The 25,353-nt window shown below is 39.6% G+C and overlaps 1 protein-coding gene across 2 annotated transcripts in view; it reads left to right on the top strand.

Annotated features, from left to right (window-relative positions):
• LOC121517494 (plexin-A1-like) overlaps positions 1–25,353 on the top strand; it is a 503,338-nt gene that overhangs the window by 225,216 nt on the left and 252,769 nt on the right. For both annotated transcript variants that reach the window (XM_041799311.1, XM_041799310.1), the window contains exon 4: positions 12,765–12,896. In XM_041799311.1, the coding sequence (XP_041655245.1) occupies positions 12,765–12,896 (132 nt within the window). The remainder of the gene's footprint in view (positions 1–12,764; positions 12,897–25,353) is intronic.

The raw sequence follows: 25,353 nt of genomic DNA, 5'->3' as shown, positions 1-25,353 counted from the left end.
AGCCACATCCATAAGGCCACATCCATTTCCTGAGGAGGCGGAGTCAGACAGCTCAGTAACATTTAAAGCTACACACAGAGAAACAGCTCGTTCTGAGCAGGGCTGAAACAGAGGAGTTTAAGACATGCTAAAATCCAATAGGGGAGTGTTTTTTTTCAGCAACAAACTCCACAGGCATGTTTTGGGGACCTCTGAAACCAATATAAACTTGTCTTAAAGGGGTAAAATATGTCCCCTTTAACCAGTGTATGAGGACTAGTATGTGTGATTATGCAGCAAACATGAGATGCACCACTGGATCGAAGCTGTTTTTGGAGCTAAAGTTGATGATGATGGTGGGGACAGATGAGGTGGGAGGTGTGGTGAGGAGAAAGAGGGATGCTCAGTGTGTGTGCAGAAGTGTGTCGAGGAGGACAAGGTAATAAAAGTGAACAAAGGGAAGTAATGAGGTTTAGCCTGAGTGCAGTGATTAATACCACACTGAGTTCAACCACCGGTCACACCTTTGGTTGAGGTGCATGGGGGAGAGACACAACGGCGTGCTCTAAACTCCTCATTCCTCCTGTTTCTGCAGGACATCTATTTTATTTATGTTTTATTATGGAGTATTTGTTTCCCCCTTTTTGCACTGCTTCCTGTTAGAAATCTTAATCAACTCAAATTTAGCATTGAATGTAGTTTTAACCTTCTGTCATTTTGCTCACTTTTGTCTTTTGTCACTCTTTAGTTTCTCCTCTACTTAACCCATGTCTTTTAAAAGTTGCTTCCTCAATAAACTTTTCTCCCTCATTTGATCCCGTTTCTCCTCTTCACCCCCGTTCTTTTCTTTCTCTCTATTTCTTTGCTTCCCTCTTGAGATTTCTCTTTCTGTCCCACTTTCCCCCTTTCTCCCCCCCTTGTCCTTTCCCTCCCCTCTCAGACACAGACCTCTTTCTCCCTCGGTGTATGCGTGTCTGTGGCGGCATGTGTGTCCAGACACAGCAGTGCCCTGTCTAACCTCAGCTGTTAAACATCTAGTTAATTACGCCGCCGGACAAAAGGAGGGAAGATGAAACGGAAAAAGGGAAGGATATAGAGAGGAGAAAAGAGGTGAAGATGTAGGAGCAGCTTGTTAACCTTGTTGGAGTTTCTCAGTGAAACCGATGTTACGAACGTCCGGTGAGGACAAGTAATGAACCGGGGTCCTAAATGTTAGAGTAGGGCTTTGATGATGGAGGAACAGAGGGGGGAGAGCATTTCCTTAATGAAATCTGAGGTGGTGTGTGTGTGTGAGTGTGTGTGAACAGCTCTTCATTGTATTCATGATCCCTAATGAAATTGATTTTGGGCTCATCTGTTGAGAGGAGGGCTGGTGTGCACACACACACACGCCCACACACCCACAGAGCTCACACTCTTCTGAGAGGAATCAGCTTCCTAAAGGGATTTCAGTCTTTACTAACATCCAATTTTTCAGAATAAAATTTAAAAAAGAGTGAATCTGCTATATATGTGACTAGCCACATGTTTACAAGGCAAAGATTCAGATGAGCTATAGACCAGGCCTGCCCATAGAAATGACTGAGCCCCTGAAAAACCAGAGAATAGGCCCTGCCCAGCTTTGATTTATTGATGATCACAGTGCATCAGTGGCATTGGTGTTATCATCCAGTTACGTAATTTTGGAGCTGAAAAGTGTGTGAAGCTTTTATTGGGATCTGATGTCCAAATTACTTATAAGTGCGACCTTTTAACCCCTTTTTATTAATTTTTCCAGCCATTCCTTCCACTTTTTCCACATTTTTCCATGTTTTCTTTTGTTTCTTTGTCTTTTCCTCTTCTATCCAATTTTTTGCCACATTCTGCCCATTTTTGCTACTTTTTAATCACTTTTAACTACCCCAGCTGCCTTTTTTGCCACTCTTTGCTTATTCTACCTCTGTAACCCATTGATCAACCATTTATGCCACTTTTTATCTACTTTTCATCAGTTTTCCCACTGATTTTTCACCATTATTACCTCCGCCAAGAAAGTTATGTGATCAGGTGGGTTTGTTCATTTGTTTGTTTGTTAGCAACATAACTCCAAAAGTTGTGGACCGATTTTGATGAAATTTTCCGGAAATGTCACAAATGGCATAAGGAAGAACTGATTAGTTATTATTTTGGGACTGATCCAGATCACCGTCTGGATTCAGGAATTTTTTTAAGGATTCTCTACTATTGGGAGATAGGGCTGATGGCGGAGGTCTGCGCTGTTACCAGTTTACACCAGGAGATGGCGGACATGAGTAACTTCAATCCCAGCAGCATTTTGGGTGTGTTTCTATTCAAAGTTTTGGAGTTTATAGTTTTGGAGTGCTTTTCTAGTTTGTCTTATTTGACCCGACTTTTTACCACTTTTTTGACTCTTCAACCCATTGTTTACCCACTTTTTAACAACTTTTTTTTTTAAACATTTTTTCACCCTTTTTAGCCCTTTTTGACTCTTTTTTGCCTTTCTTGACACATATTGCCACTTTTTTCCTTTTTTGTTTCTTTTAACTCCTTTTCCCACTTTTTTGACTCTGGAGCTCTTGACTCTTCTAGCTTTTCACCCACTGTTGCCACTTTTTAACCAATTTTCACCTTTGTTACCCCTTTTTTCACACATTTTTTAGCCTTAACTTTGCCTGTATTGACCCCTATTTCCACTTTGTTTCCTGTTTTTGTTTCTTTGAACCCCTTCATGCACTTTCTACCATTTTTTTATTCTAAAATCCAGTGTCCTTTTTCACCCTTTGTTGCCACTTTTTAAACACTTTTTGCTATTTTTCCACCCAGTTTCTCCTTTTTAGAGCCCTTTTTAACTTTCTTGACCCTTATTGCCACTTGCGTTTGTTTCTTTAAACCAACTTTTGTCTCTATTCTCTATTTTTTGCTCCTTTTATAAATTTTGTACATTTTTTACCTGCCTTTTTGTGTTTTTCTTGCCCTTCTCTAACCAAGTCTGCTGCTTTTATCCAATTATTTTTGGCCCTTTTCACCCCTTTTTCTCTTTTTTAATATATTTGTTCCCTTCCAGTTATTTCAGGATCTTCCACTGGATTTTCTGGCATTCTGTCATTTGTGCACTTGTCTTAGCTATGAAGTCTGACACTAGTTTCCAAATGTTTCAGTCAGTGTTCCCATTCACATCGCAAACATTACCAAGAAAAGGTCATTCTGTTCAGAAAAAAGGTTTAACATTTCAAAAAAGGCTGTGTTGTACTAATGAATAAATAAATAAATTACACTCATTATTTGTCGTTTTGATGAGTGCTTATTTTTCAGGACAAAAATAAAAGTATGGGGGCCTTGCTACCATCACTGGTATTATTTCTGCTACAACACTGAGTTTTGCAACACTGTCACTGGTTTGAATGCATGTTTCAGTACTCACACAGGGCATAATGGATGCTACTGATAGCTCAAACTACCAGCCACAATGATGGGTAAATTCACTCTGCTTAAAAGAGTGATATATGACAGACAACAGCACTGTTTGAGTGCTGTTACCAAACTTAGGGAAAACTCCTCTCCAGGTTTAATGTCTGCAGTATCAGCAACATGAAGTGAGTGTGCTAGCGCTGATTGATTTCTCTTGAGTTACTGAATTTGAAAATAACGACCGTTCAGTTTGTCCTATGCAGTCTGCAAAGGCAACATCCCATCTTAAACTACATGCAACCTATAACTCCTAATGCCCCCTCATTGTTTTTACTATAAATGGTACTGCTGGTTTCAAATGCATCCTTTGTGAAAGGAACAAGTACAACACTTTTTCCTCCCATAATGCTTTTGAAACTCCCTCCTTGGCAGCAGCTCGCACTAGCCAGCAAAGTCAAAGGTAGTCATTGTCATCTAAAAACCCTGTCCAGCACGTTTTTAAGTGTGCCTACTGAGGGTTGCATGTTTCTACTCTTTTAGAGTTTTGTTCATCCATGGAAGGGTTTTAGTGTCCTTGGTAATATCATTGTTGGTTTGGTAATGAGTCAAATCCCAGGGGCACAGAGGAGACGGAGAGGTCCGTCAGAGGGACCCAAGGGACACAAAGAAAGGGGATGTAACTCTAAAGTTAAAGCTATGGCTGCATATTCTTTAAGAAAGTCACCTTTAACTTCCTCTCTGATCCTAACTTTCTCTACAGTTGTCAACGTAATGCTGTGTAACTCAAGGTTGCCCAGAGAGGGGGAACTTCAACTAAAAGGTCAAAGATATGATGCATGTCTCATTGCACTGTCCTTAAGCGAGACATGCAACCTGTTCCTGCTTCCTTAATGTACATCACCATGAAAAAGAGCATTAGCTGAACGCCTGGAATGTAAATGAAGTATATAGTAGTCATCTAAAGAGCAGCACACCTGCTCTGAATGATACTTCAACTTCTGTTTAAGTGACTGAAGAGATACGTCAATTTATCCTGCACATATTCCAGATAAACATTGTGTTTTGAGGCTAATTGATTGGTGGATAATTTGAATGCAAATAGCAGCAATTAATGTTCACTGCTCTCTTAGGAGACTAGCACTGCTGAGCAAGTTAAAAAAAATATGGCTGATTGTCTGGCTCTGAAGAGGTAAACTAATCAGTAAAAGAAAAAAACAGTCTCTTTTAATGACTCATAAGCTGTCAGTAACATCAAAGTGGAAACTTTTATGGGGTTTGCAGGTCTAATAATCATCCTGGGAGCCGTTATAAAAGCATATTTAATAAGCGCCTTTTAAAACAGGTAGACACTGCTTTTGTAGCAGAGTCTCTTTCATCTTATAGCTCTGGCTCTCGGCTAATAAGTCCCAGACAGTGAGGAACTGGACAAATGGAAGCATAAAAAAGGCTCAGTTGCCCCAGTGTCGCCCCTTTCTCCACTTTTATGGCTTTGAATTTAGTGAGAAAAGACAACACAGAGAGAAGAGGTGGAAGCTGCCGGTATTCCAGCTATCTGAACATGAGACATTTATTCTACACTCTTTTCATAAATCATTGTTGCATTGGTCTGTTTTAGCGTAATTTCATTAATGCTCCCTGCTTGCATCCAGAAGTCCTTTGCTTTGGGTGCTTTGTAGCCAAGTGCAAAGTGGATTGGATGAGGGTCAGCACCACCAGGTCTGAGGCCATGGTTCTTGGAGGATCGCTTTCTTCAAGTAGAGGAGTTTAAGTATCCTGGGTTCTCGTTCACGATTGAGGGTAGAATGGTTGGTAGTTTGGTGCAGCACCAGCAGTTTTGCAGGCATTTTGCCAAACCATTGTGGTGAGCAAGGGGCTAATCTTCATTCTGACCCTCGCCTGTTGTCATGAACTTTGAAGAGTGACTTCTTTCAATGACTGAAAGAGCAAAATAGCAGATTGAAAAGAGTTTCCTGTGAAGGCTGTTTGGGCTCAGCCTTAGAGATGGGATGAAAAGCTTGGGCATCCAACAGGAGCTCAGACTAGGGCTGCTGCTTCCTGGCATTGAGAGGAGCCAGTGTAGTTGGTTAGGGCATTGATTCCCAACCTGGGGTATTAAGTAGTTTATACAAAGGTCTTTTGACAAGAAAAGCATGCATAGGAATTGTAAGGGTTTTATCAGTGAAACAGTTAAAATCTACGTTGATTTTTGACGGCAGTGTGTCACTTTTTCTTCCTTCTTGGTCCTGGAGGGGGCTCTGCTTTTCTGAGGTACATGTACGGGGAGCTCCAAGGAAAATGGTTGGGGAACACTGGTCTCCAACCTGGAGAAGACCAAGATGCAGGTGCAGGACAAACTGTGTGGGTGCGTCTCTTCTGACTTTGGAAGCATAGGAAAGGCTGGGTGTCAGGAAGTATGGGTTCGACTTGCTTAGCCTGATTTCTGATTAGTGGAAGAATGGTTCCGGTAATGGTATAGGACTTTAAATTGTTCGTAGGTGTGGCTGGCTGTTTGCCTCTTTGTATGTTCTGTAATTAACTAGGGACTAGTCCAAGGGGCATCCAGCATCTTGCCCTAATCCTAACCCATCCATCGCCTATACCCCTTATCCCATAGGGGGTCGCAGGAGGGCTGGAGCTGTGATTGTGCGAGAGGCGGGGTACACCCTGGACTGTTCACCAGTCTGTCTCTAACATATGTCTCTGACATATAGAGACAGACAACCAGGCATGCTCACACCTACAGCCAATTTATAGTCACCTAGTGACCATGTTTTTGGTGGTAGGAATAGTACCAGGAGTACCCCGAGAGAACCCACACATGCATGGGGAGAACATGCAAACACCAAACAGAAAGGCCCTGTCCGGGAAGCGAACCAGGGACCTTCTTGCGGTGAGGCAACAGCGCTAACCCCTGCACCAGCCCCTAAACCTGACAACAACTGGTATAAGTGGTGTAAATATCAGGTAGATGGATGGATAGATCTGTAGTGGTCTTCAGGACCTGTTCTGAAATCTTCGTTGAATATATAAGGTCGGTCATTGACCCAGTGGGATTGTCAGTCAACCAGTTCACGTTGAGAAAGATTTCTTGACACTGTTCTTGTTCATTGTTGATTTTTTTGTAGAACTTGAGGGACTGAACTAAAAGACTTCAAGCCAGGACAATGGCTGTTAGTGACAGAGTGAAATAGATGGTTAATGCTGATCTTGAAAAAGTTGGTTCCTGTGAAGTAAAACCATCATTATTCTTCAATTTGGCCGGGCTGACTTTGGCACCCGCCAAGGGTCTCTGAGAGCAACTACACTGTCTTAAAACACATAGTGCTGTTACATCTGGCTATGCACTGATACTGAATTCATCAAGCAAGAGTGCAAGTATTAACATTTGGGTACCCAACGATACCAAAAGCATGAGTACTTTATGATACCATAACTGTTCTTTTGTCATCCTTATTTGTGTTAAGATATCACTGAACTATAGACATGACTCCAGCTGACTGTGTACTCATGTAATAAGAAGCTGACACAGTGCTTTAGAATCATACCAAGTATAGTAGCTGCAATGATTTATGAGTCTGAATACAAGTACCTCAGCTTGATATCGGCACCGATACTTGATTCTGGTATCAGTATTGGTGCAAAGTTGCAACCCACTCATAGACAACAAAGGTGACAAAAATACACGAAGCTTGAGCAGAAAATATTATTCAGTCATTCTCCTCTGTCTAGTCTCAGCCAAACACAAGCAGACTGGCTTCTTTCGAGCTATAGGGTGGTGTGTGAACTACTGCTGCAAACCTGAGTGCTCTCCTTTTGTCTCCTTGACAAAGTTGCATAGTACTGAAAGCAGGTGGCTGGGATGCTCTGGAGAAATGGGATGCTATTCTCCCGTTTGAGAGTACTACCAGATTGACTTTGTTCTAGATTGGTGCTTTAAATAACCTAAGGTGGGTCTTTATGGTATATTTGTTGGAAAACAAATGCAGTGTTGCATACTGAACATATGTGCAATAGTCAGTTGGCAAGAAGTTTTGTTGTCTAAATGAGACAGAGCTCTGTTTTTTAAGCATTAATGTGTTCTGATTGGAGCTAGAAAGTGTTGTTTCTCCACCAAGTGTGTCATCTGTCTGCATCAATTCAGCAGAGTCAAAGAGAGAGACATGAAAGTGGAGTTTAATGGAGGGTTAATCAAAGTTTGTCCTCCTTAAGTGCTGCAACTTCCTCAGTGAGAAGTCTGTTTGGATACTCTAACTTTGAGAGTGCAGAGGTCACAGAAGGAGAGCAGGGACCTGCAGGCGAGTAGACTAGATGAGAATCGACAGTCACCTGCTCCGGTCTGCAGTCCCTCTGTGCCGGCTGACCTGAATCCCACTCCAACTGCCCTCTGCCCCGAGCTGTAGGGCACAACACGCTCGGCGCTCCAACCCCCCCCCCCCCCCCCCCTTCCCCTGCTACAGTCCTTCACTTATCACAAGTGATACTGAGGCCCAGGGCATGTAGTAGTTTTAAATTGGCCATATAAAGTGTGTTTTTCTTTGAGAGTATGTGTGAGTCTGAGCTGGCCGGTGCTGCTGTTGACAAAGAGAGAGAAATCATTAGAGCTGGAAAAACAGCAGGACAAAAGGTCACACTTACATCGATAAAAAGTTTTATGGTGTGTTGGTGTGGGAGCAACAAAAAGGTTCTGCTAAAACAAATGACCTCTGGTCAGCGAGAGCTGGGATGCATTTCCTAAACATACACAAAGACACACTTTTCAAAGTAGGGAAAACTTTTTCGACCCTAGAGGAGATGTCATGATAAGCTGTACCAGTCATAATAACATTGTGGGCTATTAATGTTATTTTTTGTAATTGTTTTTAACTGGTAGGTAATCATGATTAATCACATTTTAACCATGCTTAATTTCAAGCTGCATTTCAGAACTCAAATTCCAACATCAGTATTGACATTGTGAAGCATTTCATCCAGATGTGCTCATTTGTAAATCAAATTATATCAAAGAGATGTAATTTATGATGTAGACTTTTAAATTGGTTATTGAAAGAGTGCCACACTGATTCATGAGTGTGATCTGAAGCCATGTCCTAGAGGTAGGAGATACACTATATTGCCAAAATGTTCACTCACCCATCCAAAGAATCAAAACTAGGTGTTCCAATCACTTCCATGGCCACAAGTGTATAAAATAAAGCCTTTAGGCATGCAGACTGTTTCTACAAACATCTGTGAAAGAATGGGTCGCTCTCAGGAACTCACTGAATTCCAGCGTGGTACTTTGATAGGATGCCACCTGTGCAGCAAGTCCAGTGGTGAAATTTCCTCACTCCTAAATATTCTACTGTTAACTGTCAGTGATATCATAAAAAAGTTGAACGACAACAACTCAGCCACCAAGTGGTAGGCCATGTAAAATGACGGTGCAGGGTCAGCGGATGCTGAGGCGCATAGTGCGCAGAGGTCGCCGACTTTCTGCAGTCAATCGCTACAGACCTCCAAATTTCTTGTGGCCTTCAGATTAGCTCAGGAACAGTGCGCAGAGAGCTTCATGGAATGAGTTTCCATGGCCGAGCAGCTGCATCCAAGCCACACATCACCAAGTGCAATGCAAAGCGTTGGTTGCAGTGGTGTAAAGCACGCCGCCACTGGACTCTAGAGCAGTGGAGATGCATTCTCTGGCGAATCGTGCTTCTCCATCTTGTAATCTGATGGATGAGTCTGGGTTTGGTGGTTGCCAGGAGAACGGTACTTGTCTGACTGCATTGTGCCAAGTGTAAAGTTTGGGGGAAGGGGAGATTATTGGTGTTATTTAAATGTCTAGGCAATAGAGCTGAACAATTTGGGAAAATTATCTAATTCCGATTTTTTTTCCCCCAACATTGCGATTTCAATTTAACATGTGATTATTCTTCAGGTTCTTCATCTTATAAACCATTCTTTATTATAACACACAAAGTTATTTCCCCCAGAAATTTATATCCAATCGCCCAGAATCTACAAATAAATGTTCCAAATTTCTAAGAAAATAACTACGGTTGTAGAAGTGCCCCCCACCCAAAGAACATAAGACAGAGGTTCTTTCTCAGCCTGTGACCCCCATAGTAATGGAGCTTAACCTAGGGACCCCCACTGTCTCAGAAGATGTTTCAAACATAGATGCACATCCAAGACTGGTGCAGACTTAGATATAATAATTTTTTTAACATTACTTTGATTTCAGTATGAATCTCACCTCATGACTACAATTTTATTCTAAATTGAACCCATTTATGGCATATATTTTTACAATACTGGATAAAATACAGTTTAAATCATCTTGAAATGTTCTCTGTTTTATGCAACGGCCCTCCCTTACTGCCTCATGACCCACAGGGTGTTCTTACCTGGATTAAGAAAGAGTCAGGAGCGCATGTACAAAATGACTCACTGACATCTAATAATTCCACCTGAAACTTGCTTTTATTTTGAAGGAAAGTAAGGAACTTCTTGTATATTGAAAGTCTATAGCATTAACTCAACCACAGGGAAACAAAATAGATTGGTATGATTGAAAAGTAGGACAGAAAGCCATTATTTTACATCACTGTGAGAGCAGGCAGATGATAAGGGGAGAAGCAGCCCTGATGGAGCTTAACTTCAGTGCACTTAAATGACAAAATACCATCCAATTAAAGAGATTTATAAAATGCTTGTGTTTCTTTTTTACATTAATTGCTTCTGATAAGCTTTTTAAAGACGACAGCCTAAAGCATTAGCCTCAAATAAGTAGTCTTCTCACTGCTATTATACCTCCTATTTAACCTTTTGCCATGGTTTCCTGAACTTTCGATTCTCAAACGTGCCTCTGTAACTCCTCAGAGTTTATTAGTGGAAGCACTTGACTCGTAACCAAAGCAGCTTCCTCTGCTTCAGCAGCAAAAGCACACACAGCGATGACAGCCTGTCTGTTAATGAACCTTCTGTTCAGAAAAAAAGATGAAGGCAACTCTGGTAGTGATTTGGCAGATAATAACTGCAGACTATGGAGACTGAGGCAGAAAAAAAAAACAAAACAGAGATGACAGAGAGAGTCAAGGCAACAGAAAAACAGAAAAGTTGTAGCAGCCTAAACTGCTGTGATGGATGAGCAGATGGAGGTTGGGAAATTAGAAAGAGAAGGATCCAGAAGGGGGGAAAACAGAAAAATGGAGGCAAGGGGAAGATTTACTTGTTGGTTTAATCCTCATAGGTTTGTAATTGTGCCAGTTTTACCACTATAAAGTCAAACAATGAGAAAAGCTTTCATTCAGTCCTGTGTATCCTCGACTGAGTGGCAGCTTGATCAGCTGGTTATGATTGGATTTTTTTTTTTTTTTTTTTGCATAAATCAAGAGAGAAATCAAAGTACTTAAGATCTGTTACTTCAGCTGCTGCTTTTTACATGATGACAACATTTAGAGTAAACTTTGAAGATTTACGCAAGATTAAATGACAATTTTCTACTTTACATGTAGGAGAGGAAAATACAGTGTTCTTGATCGTAGCTGCTGAAAGTTAAATTAGAGGAGGCTTTTTAGAGAAAGATGAGTGAGTCTTTAAAAAATAATTCACTAGAAATTACTTTAAAGTTTACAAGAGTTATGTATAGAGGGCAGCACCAAAACCTGGCATATGATACATGGAAAAAGTTAGGTGTTACTTGTAACTCCTTAAAATTGACAATGTTTAATCAGAGGAGACAAAAGTACCAGACTGTTGTACTCAAGAAAAAGTACAGTTACTCTGGTTAAAATTTACTTAAATTAAAGTAATGGTATTAGTCAAGAAATCTAGTAAAGTAAAAAGTAAGTCAGTTAAAGTGGACTTTAAGCACTGAGTACTGAGTAGCTACTGAGGAGTTATAATAATAATAATAACAACAACAACTTTATTTGTATAGCACTTTTAAAAACATGGGTTTAGAAAGTGCTTTGACAAGTGCAGAAGCAAGCAGAAAAACCAAGCAACAAACCCAAACAGAAGACAAGAAGACATAATTTGACATGCAGACAACGTCAGCAGAATCCAAACACTTAAAAAAGAACTAACCAAAAATATGGATGAGATAATAATTCATCATCATCAATATAAATCAAAACCTAGACGTCATGTGATGCCATGCGAACTAAGCTATATCAGACGTCAATCAGAGTGCAGACATGAACCATACTGCACAACTAAGACTTCATGAACATCATCAGGATGCAGGCAACAAGACATCAAGTACCATAAAACTATAGGAACCCACAATAAAAGAGTTGCACAATAAAACCTGATTTTACCTTATTGGTAAGAACAAGATGATAGATCTTGAGCCAGATTGTTCAGGTAAAGTCACACCTCTGTAATAAAGTGAAATACACACCAAAATTGACAGTTTTAATTAACCTTATATAGAATTAAACCTAATACTTTAAAAAACGTCGGTGTTGGTCCTCACTACCTCGAGTTACTGAACACTTTTGACTGTCTGATATTTTGAAATTTGACAGAGCTGCAGTAACTCTTGTAAATGTGCAGGTCACAACTTGTCCACAAGAGCATTTTGGAGTTGTTGGATTGTGTATTTGATGAGTTCGATGAGGGAAAGCAAAAAATACCATCTGCTAACATAGCGTTAGCTGTGCAGCTGGTTTAACGGTCCCCTCAGATCTAGAAACAGCTTGCACTGACAACTAAAGGAAACGAACCTACTACTAAGACTATAGGAATTATGGCAATGGGCGAATTTGCCAAAATGTTGAAGTATCCCTTTAAACCAGGAATAGCCTAGGCAAAGGGACTGATAGACAATGAGGCAAGTCAGAGTAGAAAGTCTGATGCATCAATTTGGTGTTTAAATTGGTTGAGTGAAAGACAGTTTCCCTTTTTTATGCATTATTATGGTTTTTAGCAGCAGACCTTTGATTTTTTGGGACTATTCCTTTGATTGAAGTTAGTTCCAGGGTCATGAGCAGTTGTAGTGAAGGTGCAGAAGCAAGGACGTTTGCTTCCTTGCAGGACCTTTCTGTGTGGAGTTTGCATGTTCTCCCCGTGCATGCATGGGTTCTCCAGGTACTCCGGCTTCCTCCCACCATCAAAGGCATGCTTGTTAGGTTAGATGGTGACTCTAAATTGGCTGTTGGTGTGAGTGTGGGCGTTCCTTCCCTGCGATTTACTGGTGACCAGTCCAGGGTGTACCCTGCCTCTTGCCCAATGACAGCTGGGATAGGCTCCAGCCCCAATTGACCACAACTGGCATAAAGCTGTGTAGAAAATGGATGGATGTATGGATGTAGTAAAGACAAAAATCAAATGTTGCAAAAGCAAGGAGGACTTTTCACTGACTAAACTTTCCTATCTCTCCTCTCTTTTTCCAGATTCTTGTGAACTCCGTCGTCCAGCCTGCCTTGCTGTATGAGAATGTCATGGTGAGCAACGGGAGCCCCATCCTGAGAGACATGCTCTTCAGCCCTGACCATCAGTACTTGTACGCTCTCACTGATAAACAGGTAGGACCGCTCACAAATGATCCACAGCGTTGTTTAGCAGAGCAGCTCCTAATGCAACTGACAGTTGTTGATGATGACCCCGAGAAAGTGATGAAGAAATATCAATAGTCATTTATCAGTCTGGTGATTTTCAAGGGAAAAACTAGTGAGACATGACAGCGTATGGCATACATGATAGACATGCAAACTTTACTTTCCTGTAAGTGTTTTTTTTCACCACCCAGCTGCAGTCACACTTCCACTTTTACCTTCCTTGATGAATATGCAGAAACATCTAATAATGTAGGTGAGGAGAGAGGAAGTGAAGGTTGGAAACCAGATGAAAATAGAAAACCAGTGAAAGATGCAGGCTAGAAACTCTCTAGGACTGAGCAATCAAGGTAATTACATACATACATTACCACATACGGTGCATGAGCACATTTGCAATTCAAGTAGTATAACATAAGCGCACACACACACTAATGGACACACAGAAGCGCTAATTAATGTCATTATTATTAAAAACCTGTCATATATGAAGCCCCCATACCACATATTCAGTTCAGACACGTTACATGTACAACATCTGCATAGTAATCGCTGTAAGGAAAAGTTATTCTTAGTGCCAACTTAATGTGACTGTAGAAACTGTTTTCAGCCGTTTTTCATATATGTGCTTTTTGGAACAAAATTTTCACTTACTTCCTAACATACCTTCAAAAATTTTCTATCCTGTATTTTATGGTCTATCCAAATGTTATGTAACTGCATTTCTAGTGTGGTGGACACAGATCATCATTCTAACAACGCATTGTGTGAATATCTCCTTCTGATGATTCGATTTTAATCTCGATTCACAGACGATTCATTAAAATACAGAACGGTTTGGTCCGATTCAATTCGGTACAATCTGATTATAGAATCAAAATAACTTTCTGCTTGAACAGAAATTTGCAAAAAAGGGGAAAACAAGATAATTTCATAATAATCTAAGTTTATTTGATTTTATTTATAAAACAGACTAAATGCCCTGGCATCCTGCGCTAACATTCTGAAATTATGTTTAAGAAACTTTTCCTCACACCCAGGTCTCTTACTTTGACATTAAATTGGGAGATAAATATGAAAATGAGTTTTACTGGTACATGTTCATCCTTCTGTACTTCCTTAGCAACATTACCCCCCCCCCCAAAAAAAAAAAAAAAAAAAAAAAACTAAATAACAAATTGTCCCAAGAAGCACAAATTTAAAAAAATTAAAGTCACAAGGAGATTTGGATGGACGGAGCTGTGTGTGTCTGCTAGTACAGGAGAACAAGGGGTTAACATGATATTGAAAACAGTCACATTAAAACAGCTTTCTAGACATTTTTCCCTTTCATAATTCCTCTTAATGTGAGTATTCAGTCTTCATGTAGCAACAACATGGTTATTTCTTTTCTCTGTGTATCTGACCGTTCTTGGTTGTTTCATCGTTGTATTAATTCACTGTAGAACAGCTGATCTCCAGCTCAGTGAAGTCCTCTCTGTTTAATATCATATCTGTGGGCTCAGATGTGTTGATCATGTCACCAAATCAATCACTCCCAACAATACGTTACGGTTGTAAACCCTGTGAATGAAAGGGCTGTTGTTACGGTCATAACTGAAGAGTTTTAACTAAGAAAAGTGTTTGTGCTTGGGTCTGTTTGTGCTGCGTCTAGCGTTAGCATCTTAGCTAAACTTTAGCTCTGCAATCTCAACAGGTGAGATTTATGAGCTGCCGTTGTTCTTAATCGCTTTTCTCCAAAGCGTGCAGATGGGCAGACATTTCGAAAGTTATCCTTCCTTCATATAAAGTCCACATGACTTTTTCCTGAGGTGCAGAACTGTAACTGAAAGATGTTTAGCGATGACCAGTGAAACACATCCAGCTACCTAGCCAGCACCTACGGTGAACTCTCGTCTAAAGGTTAAAGGTCAGCGTGGGTCGCGGAAGATTACAGACACCGAGCCAGAGCATGGTGGAACGGGCTATGAAAACAAGCAGCAAATTAATGAACTGATTTCTAACGTTAAAACCGGTCCAAAGACTGGTTCGTGCCACATTTTGACCGGTCCAGGGCTCCACGGACCGATGCACTCGGACCACTGATGTCAAGATTGGTTTACTGATCCATATCAGATTATCTTTACACCACTAGTGACTTGGTATGAAAGGGGCTTTTTATAAGAGGAAGAGTCCTCCCAGTGTAAAGATGGGCAGAGGTTCACCAATGTGCCAGAAAAACACAAACAAAAAAAACAAAACAAATGTTTTAACACTTATAGGGAAAAAAAATAGATAAATGCGCTTTAACCCTTTATGACCTGCCGTACAACAAGTCCACCAGAGCATATCTTTACATTCTTACAGTAGTGCCAATTTTTGGAGTATTTGAATTGGCTTTTGGCTAGACATCAATACAACCCTTAGGACCTAAACTTTAATGATATGTATGGGATAAGTCCTTAGTAAGAAATTTAATTGTTCAAATGTGCAAAAAAAAAAAAAAAAAAAAAGAAAGAAAATGAAAAGCGTCAACAATAGCAGTGAACATGTTCTCATTCCTATACATCTGTTCTTTACAGAGACATAGAACTTGTGATTAGTGTTGATTTTACCTAGATTTGCCTCATCATTGATTTAGTGGAAGTGAAGAAGTTCTACCTTAAAACTGACAATAAACCTCATGAACAAAGAAGAACTAAAATATGGATGAGTAAAGTTTACTACTTATTGGCAGAGGTTACTCAAGTTGCATCTTTTTGACCCCTTAATTCTAATCAACAGTGTCTGCAGAGTGATGTGTACACTACAGTCCTTATCTCAATAAGACTTTATTTAAGTGAGTTTAATTCTTCCCTCAGAGTTCAGTTGCATCCTCTTGTCCTTCGTTTACCTGCGCGGCTCTCTTATCTCATAACACTTAATGACTGCTGTGTGATAACCTTCAACAAGACTTTCCCCGGCACGTAAGCATTAACTGCCATGTGAGTGCTGTGTAATTTACCAGCAATTACACTTAATTGACTTCCATGTGTCTGAATCAGCGCAGAGAGGAAGTGGAGTGTAATTGATACCAATGGACAGCGTCAGTGTCGATATGACACAAGGAAATAAAAAGTGTCTATCACAAACGGAGATGCAGAGAAATTGCAAGAATCAGACAGTTATACAACGTGCTATTCATGCTTATATTTTGGGAAGACGAATAGATAATCAAAGAGCATTATCTGCATTTAAAGACAGACCCATTTAAACTGGAATTGACTTCTCAGCTATTACATCTACAACCGAGTTCAAATACGTCAACAATACAATCAAAGCTTTTTAGTTTCTATATTCACGAAACCACAGATTGTACAAATGGCTTTATTTTTGCAAAATTGATATTATAGACTCTCTTTATTAGCAGTTTCTCAAACACAATAGCAACAGAGTCGATAATCTCAGGCAGGAAATTAAAGACTAATTGTGCATAGAAGCAACCAGAGCTTTGGGAAACCTTGGCAAATGCTTTTGCCAAAGAATTTAAAGCCATTAACAGAAATTTTGTGAAAATATTCAGCATGTTTTTAACAAATATCTCTGTTTTAGCCTTCTTTTTAGAACAATAGGGAGAACTGAAACCCCATGCTGCGAGTGTTTGCAGATTTTAACTCCTGTCATCTGCATTAAAGATGACTGCTTTTGCCACCAGGATGTATTCTGAATTATTAAAGCTAGTGTTTTATTTTTGATGAGCACTGATATGTCCACTTCATGTCATTGCATGTTCAAGCAGAAGCTCTAGGTAGGTCAAGTGACAGGAAGTAGTCTTTGCAGAAACCACTGTAGAGGTTTTAAATTTCAGGACGGCAGTATAGAGGGCCTGGAATAATCATCAGGAGTTTATTCTAGCAGCGGCAGGTCTTTTGGATGGTGCATGGGAGAGTGCTCATCCAGTCTACATGGGTTTTGTGGACTTTGAGAAGGCCTACAATGTTGTTCCTTGTAGGGATTACTGCAGGGATATGGGGTCCCAGGCCTGTTGCCATAAACCATTTTTTACCTGAATAACCAAATAAAAAATAGTGTCTCCATCCTCGGCACAAAGTTGGCCTCTGTTGGCCACTCTTGCCCCTTGTCTCTGATGTCTTCTGATGAAGATTGCAGCAGGAGAAAGAGGTTTTCTGATTTTGGCAACTTCAGAATTTTAAATCTGTTTTTGCAGATGATGGGTTTCTGTCAATTTCTTCAGTGAAGAAGCTCTGGTAGGCTTTGTGGCTGGTTGAAATGAAGTGAAAAGCAGCTGAGATGAGGGTTAACACTCCCACATTCAAGGCCATGGTTCTCCAACAGAAAACTATGGATATTTTCTTTCAAGTTGGGAGTGAGTCTACCCTAGGTGAAGGATTCCAAGTACCTCAGAAGTGAAATATTTCTGCCTTAACCTCACCACCTTCCAAGGTACATGGATGATGCTTATTTCGAGTATCTCAGAAATGAAAACGTAAAATCCACATGATGAGGTAACAAGTAGTCAAATTGAATTCCTTCTCAAAGACGACTCAACCTTAGAGATAGAGTGAAGACCTCAGCCATCCAGAGGAGGACTAGAGTAGATACTCTGCTCCTTTGCAATGACAAAAGCCAGTTGAGATGGTTCCGGCATCTTATGAGGATGCCTCTTGGTGGCCTCCCTGTGGGGGTCCTGCAGACTATGTCCAATTTAGATGAGGCCAGAGCAGGCCCAGAACTTGATGGTGGGATTTAATGCCCCTTCTGGTCTGGGAATGCCTTGGAATCCCCCAAGAGGAGATGGAAAGCATTGCAAGGGTGTGACATTTCTTGGGTTGGCTTGCTTAACTTGCTACTACCTCACCCAACCAAAGATGAGCAGAGGAAGATCGACTGATGGACAAGACAGTTGTGCCTAAATGTAAGGATTAGTTCTCGGTGGAGATATCCCTCACAACAAGTGTGCCCTTCTAAGAATGCACAGATGCACTGGCACAGTGAAAGACCAAATAAAGTAATAAAGCACCCCAGCGTGCAGGTCTGCGGCTGATTGCCCCAGCGTAGAGGTTTTGTCGAGGTCTGCAGCCAGACCCTTTTAGATTCTTCAGCAGTGTCATGCCTGGTGTTTTTTGTTCATTATTACCGAAGGTAAAATGACTTACAAAGTGATTTTCTAGCCTTCCAACCACTCATTTTCACTGTTCTGGCCATCCAACTTACATGCATGCATTCTCAATCCGAAGTCAGAGACTTTACAACGTGCCATGCATCCCATATTCATTGTCTTATCTAAAGATCTTTTGACATGTAGACTGCAGACGCCATGCACAAATCTTCCAAGAGACTCAGCTCTGGAGGAAGCTTACCAGTAGGGTGATTCCAGCCTTAATGCCAAGCTAAGCTTATTCCATGTTCCTCTGTTCAGTATATATCAGAGTGGTATTTATCTGCTGATGTAAGTTAGAAAGTAAAGGAAAAAGTGCATGTGCTGAAATTTCTCTTCATTCAAGCTAAACTATTCTTTAAAGTTTAGGTTTAATCCTGTGGAAATGTGAATCACTATTTGAGGGCCTAAATGAAAAGGAATGACTATCTCTTTGTACAACAGTAATGGCCTTTCACTCTCAGAACTTCAGCAGTGGACAAATTCACAGTCCAGCCAGAGAGTGAAACAGAAAGTAGAAAGAGGCGGTGTGAGCTGGAGAGGTGGGGAATTATAATTGGTTTGCAGGATATGGTGTGTGCCTCTCTGACTCTTCCTGCCTCATCTTTTCAATATTCTTGGAGCTCCTCTCCTCTGTCTCTCTGAGATGGAGTGGGTTTGTGGAGTAACTGTTCTCCCAGTAGCAGCTTCAGACGGCGTAGAAAAGTGTAAGGATCCCGCCTCTGCCTGTGAACGTGAACTTGTGCTCCAGACGGCACAAGAGTGGACTGTGTGGAGCCTCCCCGGCCTGCTGATGAGTAGCGTCTTCGCAGCCCGAGGCTGTCTGGGCTTGAGATAATGCATTGTGGTTTTAAGGTCGCCGGCCAAGTCGAAGGGTGTGTAAATCTGAACTCCTTTCGAGCCAATAAAGTATCTACAAGAGAAACTGTAGCTTTCTCTTTGGACTTGTTGAGCACCATTTACAGATTCAGTCTAGTGTGAACCTACAGGAAATGGACTGAAACGGCACACACAATAAAACCTCCTCAACCAACTTTATGGTCACTAAAACAAGAGTTTTGAAAAGAAGGATATGGCTATAAAGGCAATAATGAAGGTAATATGTGAAGAATAAGCAATGCGGCGTTAGCACAGGCAGCTAGGATGCTAATACAAAGAAAACTCCTGCACACTGTCCAACTTTTTAAAAAGGGATTTTGCAAAGTGTGCAAGGCCTTCCTCAGGCAAACAGTTTGACTGTTTTCACACATGTAGCTCCCCCCAACCACTTCAGAATGTTTGAGAATTTTATAAGAATTTTTAATTGAGCTGTATACTATAAAATAGATTTCTGTTGGTGCTAATATCCAGTCAAACAGTTGAAATTATACTCAAAAGCAAAAGGGGCATGGTAGCTTTTTATAGTGAGTACATTTAATGTATATTACCTGTTTTGTAACAGTAGCATTTGCAACACAATATACTTGAATTCCACCCAAAAAGCATTTGGTTTATACTGCAAAAAGTGCATGCATCATGGCTTGTTCTTATCCTGAGGCTGTTGTTGGACTAATTTGTGTGACAGCAGGCATGGTGTGCCTTTTATACATGGGTCCTCTGAATCTAACACTTCAGTATTATTTTCAGGGATCAGAGTTTAACACCAACAATTCTAATGCCTGCTGCAGTATAACAGGGAGATTTCTCCACTAGTCCTTGGCATCCACAGTATCTCTGTTGAGCAAAAGGATGCCACTGCATATCTAGTCATGGACTGCAGATAGAGGGCGCTGAAGTTCAGTGTGATGTTGGAGACATTGCATGCACTGTTATCCACAATTCACACATACAACAGCTGCACTGCGCTTCGCAGAGCCAAGTTAAAAGGTTAAAGTTTGCTTAAAGGATGTGTGGTTTTATGTAAAATTCTTTAGCTGAATTTCTTCAATGGTTAACTTTTCCTCCTCAATGGCGCAGTTGTAGCCCTGTGACCCACTGACCTCCTGGTGACCCTTTGCTCTTGCTGCGGGATGGGATGTAATATTGATATAGTGATGAATTACAATCAAGAGTGTTGTATTTTGAAAGTACCAGATACTGTATGCTTTTGAGTTCCTCTTTGGAGCTTTCTGATCGTCATGAATCGATGGTTTGGCAGCCAAAATAGACAGCATATCTCCAAAGATGCTCAGCAGAGGGGCGCTCTAGGGACACAGGGACTGAGCGTGGGCAGTGGACCTGCTCTGACTGACTAGAAAGGGAGTGATTTGCTGGCACAGCCGCTGTATGTCGAAATTATGGGTAAATGTTTTTGAACTGAAAGAACTCCAGCAGCTTATCCTTTCACTGGACGCTTGGAGACGCGTTTAGAAGAATAACTCAAGTGGTTGATTTATAGAAATTGATGGAAATTAAGGGCTGAACGATTTGTGAAAATAATCTAATTGTGATTTTTTGCGGCAATATTGCAAATGCAGTTATTTAGGTTCCTCTTTTTATGTGATGTTCAACAAACATAAGCAAGAAATCATTTTATATTTTAACAGGCACAATATGAGATAAATTAAATTAGAGATAAACGATTTAGAAAAAGATATCTTATTGCGATTTTGGCTCGTATAGCCAATTTGATACCAGTTGCTATATTGAAGAGGATGATCATTTCTCATATTATTCTTATTTTGATGAAGAAAAATAAATACATGAGCGATAAAAATAAGATTTTTGTTAAAAGAAATAAAAACAAAAATTACTCTTGACTGTTTGAATTATGTGCAAAGCATAAGAAAAAGATTGTTTCAAACTGGTATCGTTACACTTTTCAGGTTACAGAAATATTGCACTGTCTGTGATTTGAAAATTGCAGCATGCCAAATTGCAATTTAATCTCATTTGCGAGTAATTGCCCAACCCTAATCTTCTATCAATCAGTTATTCCAGATGTAGACGCTGCTACAATGACAAAAAAAAAAACTGCATTGGATCAAAAAACTTGGGCAGATTTTTCCTAGCATGCCCTTGGGTATCGTACTTTTGGTCTAAAAGTTAAAAGAAACAGTTTAAATGTGTTCTGATGTCTGATTTGCAGTAATCACAGAAGATTCATTTGCAGACATTCTGCGTGTTTTGTTTTTGCACCATTAGTGAAGTTACTTTATAAATGACCTTCTGCCTGTGGAAATGAGTGTGACGTCCACATGACAGGTGTGCAAAAGTCAATTCAGAAGCCCTTTTTAAATTAAAGAGTAGATTCAAAGGTTGTCTTTTAAAACCTGGTTTAGTTACATGTCAGCAAACACTGGGCTATTTTCACTTCCATCAGTGACGCAGCTTTCAGAGTCTGCTGCTTCTTTTTAACATACTTAATGTTCGGTATAAATCTCTTTCAGACTGCTTTGATTAGCCTTTTGTTGCTAGATGCTTCCCAATGTTCACTTGACTCCTGACACTCTCAGACAGAGTGATGCTAAGGTACACAGTGTGCAGAGAGTCTGAGTTTAATTCTTCTTTCCAGGACATAAACAGTTTCTGCTTTAGGATGCACTTCACTTTTTGTGACCGTGGCGTCTGCAGCGAGCGTCTTTTCAGCCTGTTATGTACGTACTTACTCTGATGATTGCTTTCAGAAGTGAGGTACAGCGTCACCCTGTTCGTCCTCTTCGTCTCCTCCTCCTCGTCTTCGTCCCTCCATCCTTCTATCCTTGTTGAATAATAGAAATGCCAAGTGATGAGAGCTCAGACATCAGAAAGCCCATTTCCCAGCTTGACAGAGCAATTTACCTTTCCCCATATTCACTCACACACATAATTAAAAGTGCTGGATTGGACCGCAGCGTATAGAGCGCGTATCTGTATAAGTGACTCACATATACGTAGGCACACACAGAACCAAAACATAAAACTGTCCGATTCAGAGCGAGAGGAGCGTTTTTCGATTAGCGAAGGACGGATTTATACATGGCTCTCTTTGTGTCTCTGCTCCACACATCCACTAATGCACACTCCAACACCCCTACACTCAGACCATCTTCTTGTTTTACCTTTCTTCAGCTTTCGCTCTGTTTCTCCTCTTTGTGCTCATAAAAATGAACAATGCCTCTAAATCAGTTTTATCATTGCCGTTGTTCCCTCGTTATGTGGTTAAGTTGTCCTGATCTAATAAAAACATCAGACACAGAGAGATTTTTCATCCTGTCAACAGCTGCTGCTGTAGACCTCACCAGGACAGAATTATGTCTTGGATGACATCACCTAATTGCTTTAAAGTAAATGACTAAGTGTATGAGAGATCCTAATCTATCGATTCCAGCTATACCTTTGGACCCACTTATCATATAATTACATATATTGCTTGCAGCTTTGAAGTGAAGCCTTTTATTCACTGGTTTTGTTCTAGTAATGAGCCAACATTGTATTTATATACATTGAAATAGGTGACTTGGGACATGCATTTGATAGAGATAAGTGCAGTTAATTGCTGTGGAAGTCTTTCCTTCACATGGTTCAACTCATTTACACTGCATTGCATGTAAAATTAAAATGATTATAATAATGTTTCCCATTGCAATATGTGAAAGTACTTTAGAAAAAGATAAGGTGCATATCATAGAAATGCTACAAACACAAGAATACCAGACAGCAGGCAGTGTTACTAGCCCTGTTAGAACCCGCTAGCATACATTATTGAAATGATAAGCTAATAATTACGAGACAAATGTGCAAAATCACTAAATCGGTTTTAGTTTTACAGCCCAAGCCCTGTAGCATTTTCTTCCATTGACTTTCATAGTGCAAGTGGCTCATCTTAAAAGTTTCAGGCAAACTCCTGCACACAGTCTAACTTTAATTCATTCAGGATCAGTCTTGTCATACATTTCACCATTTTATTGTAAAATAGATCTACGACAGAGAAGGCTCTCCTTAAAAGATGCTCCTTGGGTTAGTCAAAATATATGGTTTGACTTTGAAGGGGGCACATAGATAGAAACCCCATCAGGAGAGATACATCTATGACAATGTTACATATAGTGATATGTGAAATATTGAGTACAGTGACATTAGTTCATATCAGTTAATCCATAGTAGCATGAATCTGAATGATGGTGCAACAAGCTTCGCGCTATAAAAGAGGTGGCTGGGGTGGAGGAGGTTAAGCTTCACCAGCAGCAGCTATAGTGAGGTGCATCAACATTATTGCAAGCAGGGATTAGTGAGGATTGCATTGTATTTAAATATGCTGCTGTTTCGAGAAAAAGAGTTGTGATTGGTTGTGGAAGCTAGGAGGCAGTAATTGGGATCAGTTGGGCATTTGGCTACCAGGTCCTGTATGAACTAATGCAAAGCTTCATAATAAGCATTGAATTGCAATGCTTCAGAATCATACCTTCATCAAGACAACTTTTATTTTTCTTTTTGTGTCTTTATTATGATCAAATAGCTGAAAAGAGACAGGAGACATGGGGAGAGAGTGTGGGGGAAATATATGCAACAAACAGTACTGAGGCCTGGAAACAATCCTGTGACTGATGCATCAGGGACTATAGCATCTGTATAAGTGTGCCTACTCAATCAGCTGAGCTCAATGGGCCCCAAGGATCTCATTTTATAAAGGGTCTGGACTTCTTAAATGGAAAAGAAAAAAAAAAAAAAGACAAGAAAGTAGTATTTCATCTTGCATAAGACTAGACCAGGACTAACTTACAACAACAACAACAACAACAACAACAACAACAACAATAACAATAATAATAATAATAACAAAATATGTTTTTTGAATAAAAGTTGTTTTTTCAAGTATACAATTTTAGAAAAAACATTTTTTTATGCTGATTAGATTTATTTATTTATTTTATTCAAATGTATTCTGTAAAACATTAGTTTTAGTGTATTTCAAATGTTTATATTTAATTGCATTTTATTTATTTTTATTTTAAATGTATTATTTATATATTTATTTTAGATTTTTTTTATTTAGAATTATTTTATAAAAGGTCTGGACTTCTTAAAGGAAAAAAAACAAAAAAAACAAATAAAAAAAAAACACTAGAAAATAGGATTTTGTCAACAACATTTATAATAATAATAATATATATTTTTTTTTCAAGTAGACAGTTTTATAATTTCTTTTAATTATTTTTAATACATTTTTTCAAATGTATTTTGTTAAATGTAAGTTTTAGTGTACTTCTGATGTTTATATCTAATTGCATTTTATTTTCTTTTTAATTTTAAATTTATTATTTATTTATAGTTTTATTTATATATTTTTTAAATTTTTTAAATGTATTTTCATCAGTATATTTTATTAGTTGAAGTGCTGATAGTGCATTAATTTAAGTTTTTTTTTCCATAATCTAGATAATAAAATTAGTCCTAAGAGAACAAACATGACTGTAATTAATGAATAAATTGTAAGGATTTTTCTTGGCTTAAACTAGAAATGTAGGATCAAATATTTTTACGTTTTCGTCAACTAAAACTAAAATAAAACTATTATCGGGGTTAAAATGACTAAAATGGCACTCAAACTAAAGGCTGAGATAAAGACTGAACATTTGATAGCTGCCAAAATTACAGTGGTGGGAAAATGTCCCAGGAATGGCTCTAATTCCTAAATAACAAATTCAGTTTATATTAGAAACTTCTTAAATGGAAGCTGATAGTCTATTCTTTGGTCACATCAATATCGTTTCAATTCAGTGTCATTATGGAGCCAACAAAGATGCAAAATGTAAAATAATGTGTCGTTATCCTAATAATTATGGAGCTTACTATAAAAATTAAGTACTTGCTCTAAGGTGATGCGAGTATTTGATCACTAAAATCAATGTAAATTCCCATCCCTTGTATTTTCTATGTTCTGCCATTACAATCTACATATTGATGAGTATTCCCCTCTGAGGCTGAGCCCAGTCTCTGATCTTCTCTCTCCCGTTGCGTCGCCTCCACATTTCCACTTCTGAGCTCACAGGGCAAGGTCAATCCTCTGAGCTTGTAAAACAGCTTCGTAAGGTGACCTGTTGGCAGGAGCGTCTTCGCCCCGGCCTTCCAAGGCCCCTCAGACGGTGGCATAATGGTGTGATGATGTACCTCGCCGTATCGATTTAGCCACAGTACAAAAATGTACTTAGCTGTACTGTACTGCACAGTGGAGAAACCCTACCCCTGGCAGCACATCAGAGAGGGTTCATATTCAATTCACTCAGCGTTTACTGCACTTGGAGGTCAGGGGAGAAAAGACTGCTGCACGCTTCTTTTTAAAACAGTTTCTTTGGTGTTTGTCCAACTTTGAAGTTGCTAAAAATTGTTGGA

This window comes from Cheilinus undulatus, linkage group 11 (assembly GCF_018320785.1).
Source record: "Cheilinus undulatus linkage group 11, ASM1832078v1, whole genome shotgun sequence".
NCBI classification, from domain to species: domain Eukaryota; kingdom Metazoa; phylum Chordata; class Actinopteri; order Labriformes; family Labridae; genus Cheilinus; species Cheilinus undulatus.
This window is presented reverse-complemented; position numbering and strand designations above follow the sequence as displayed.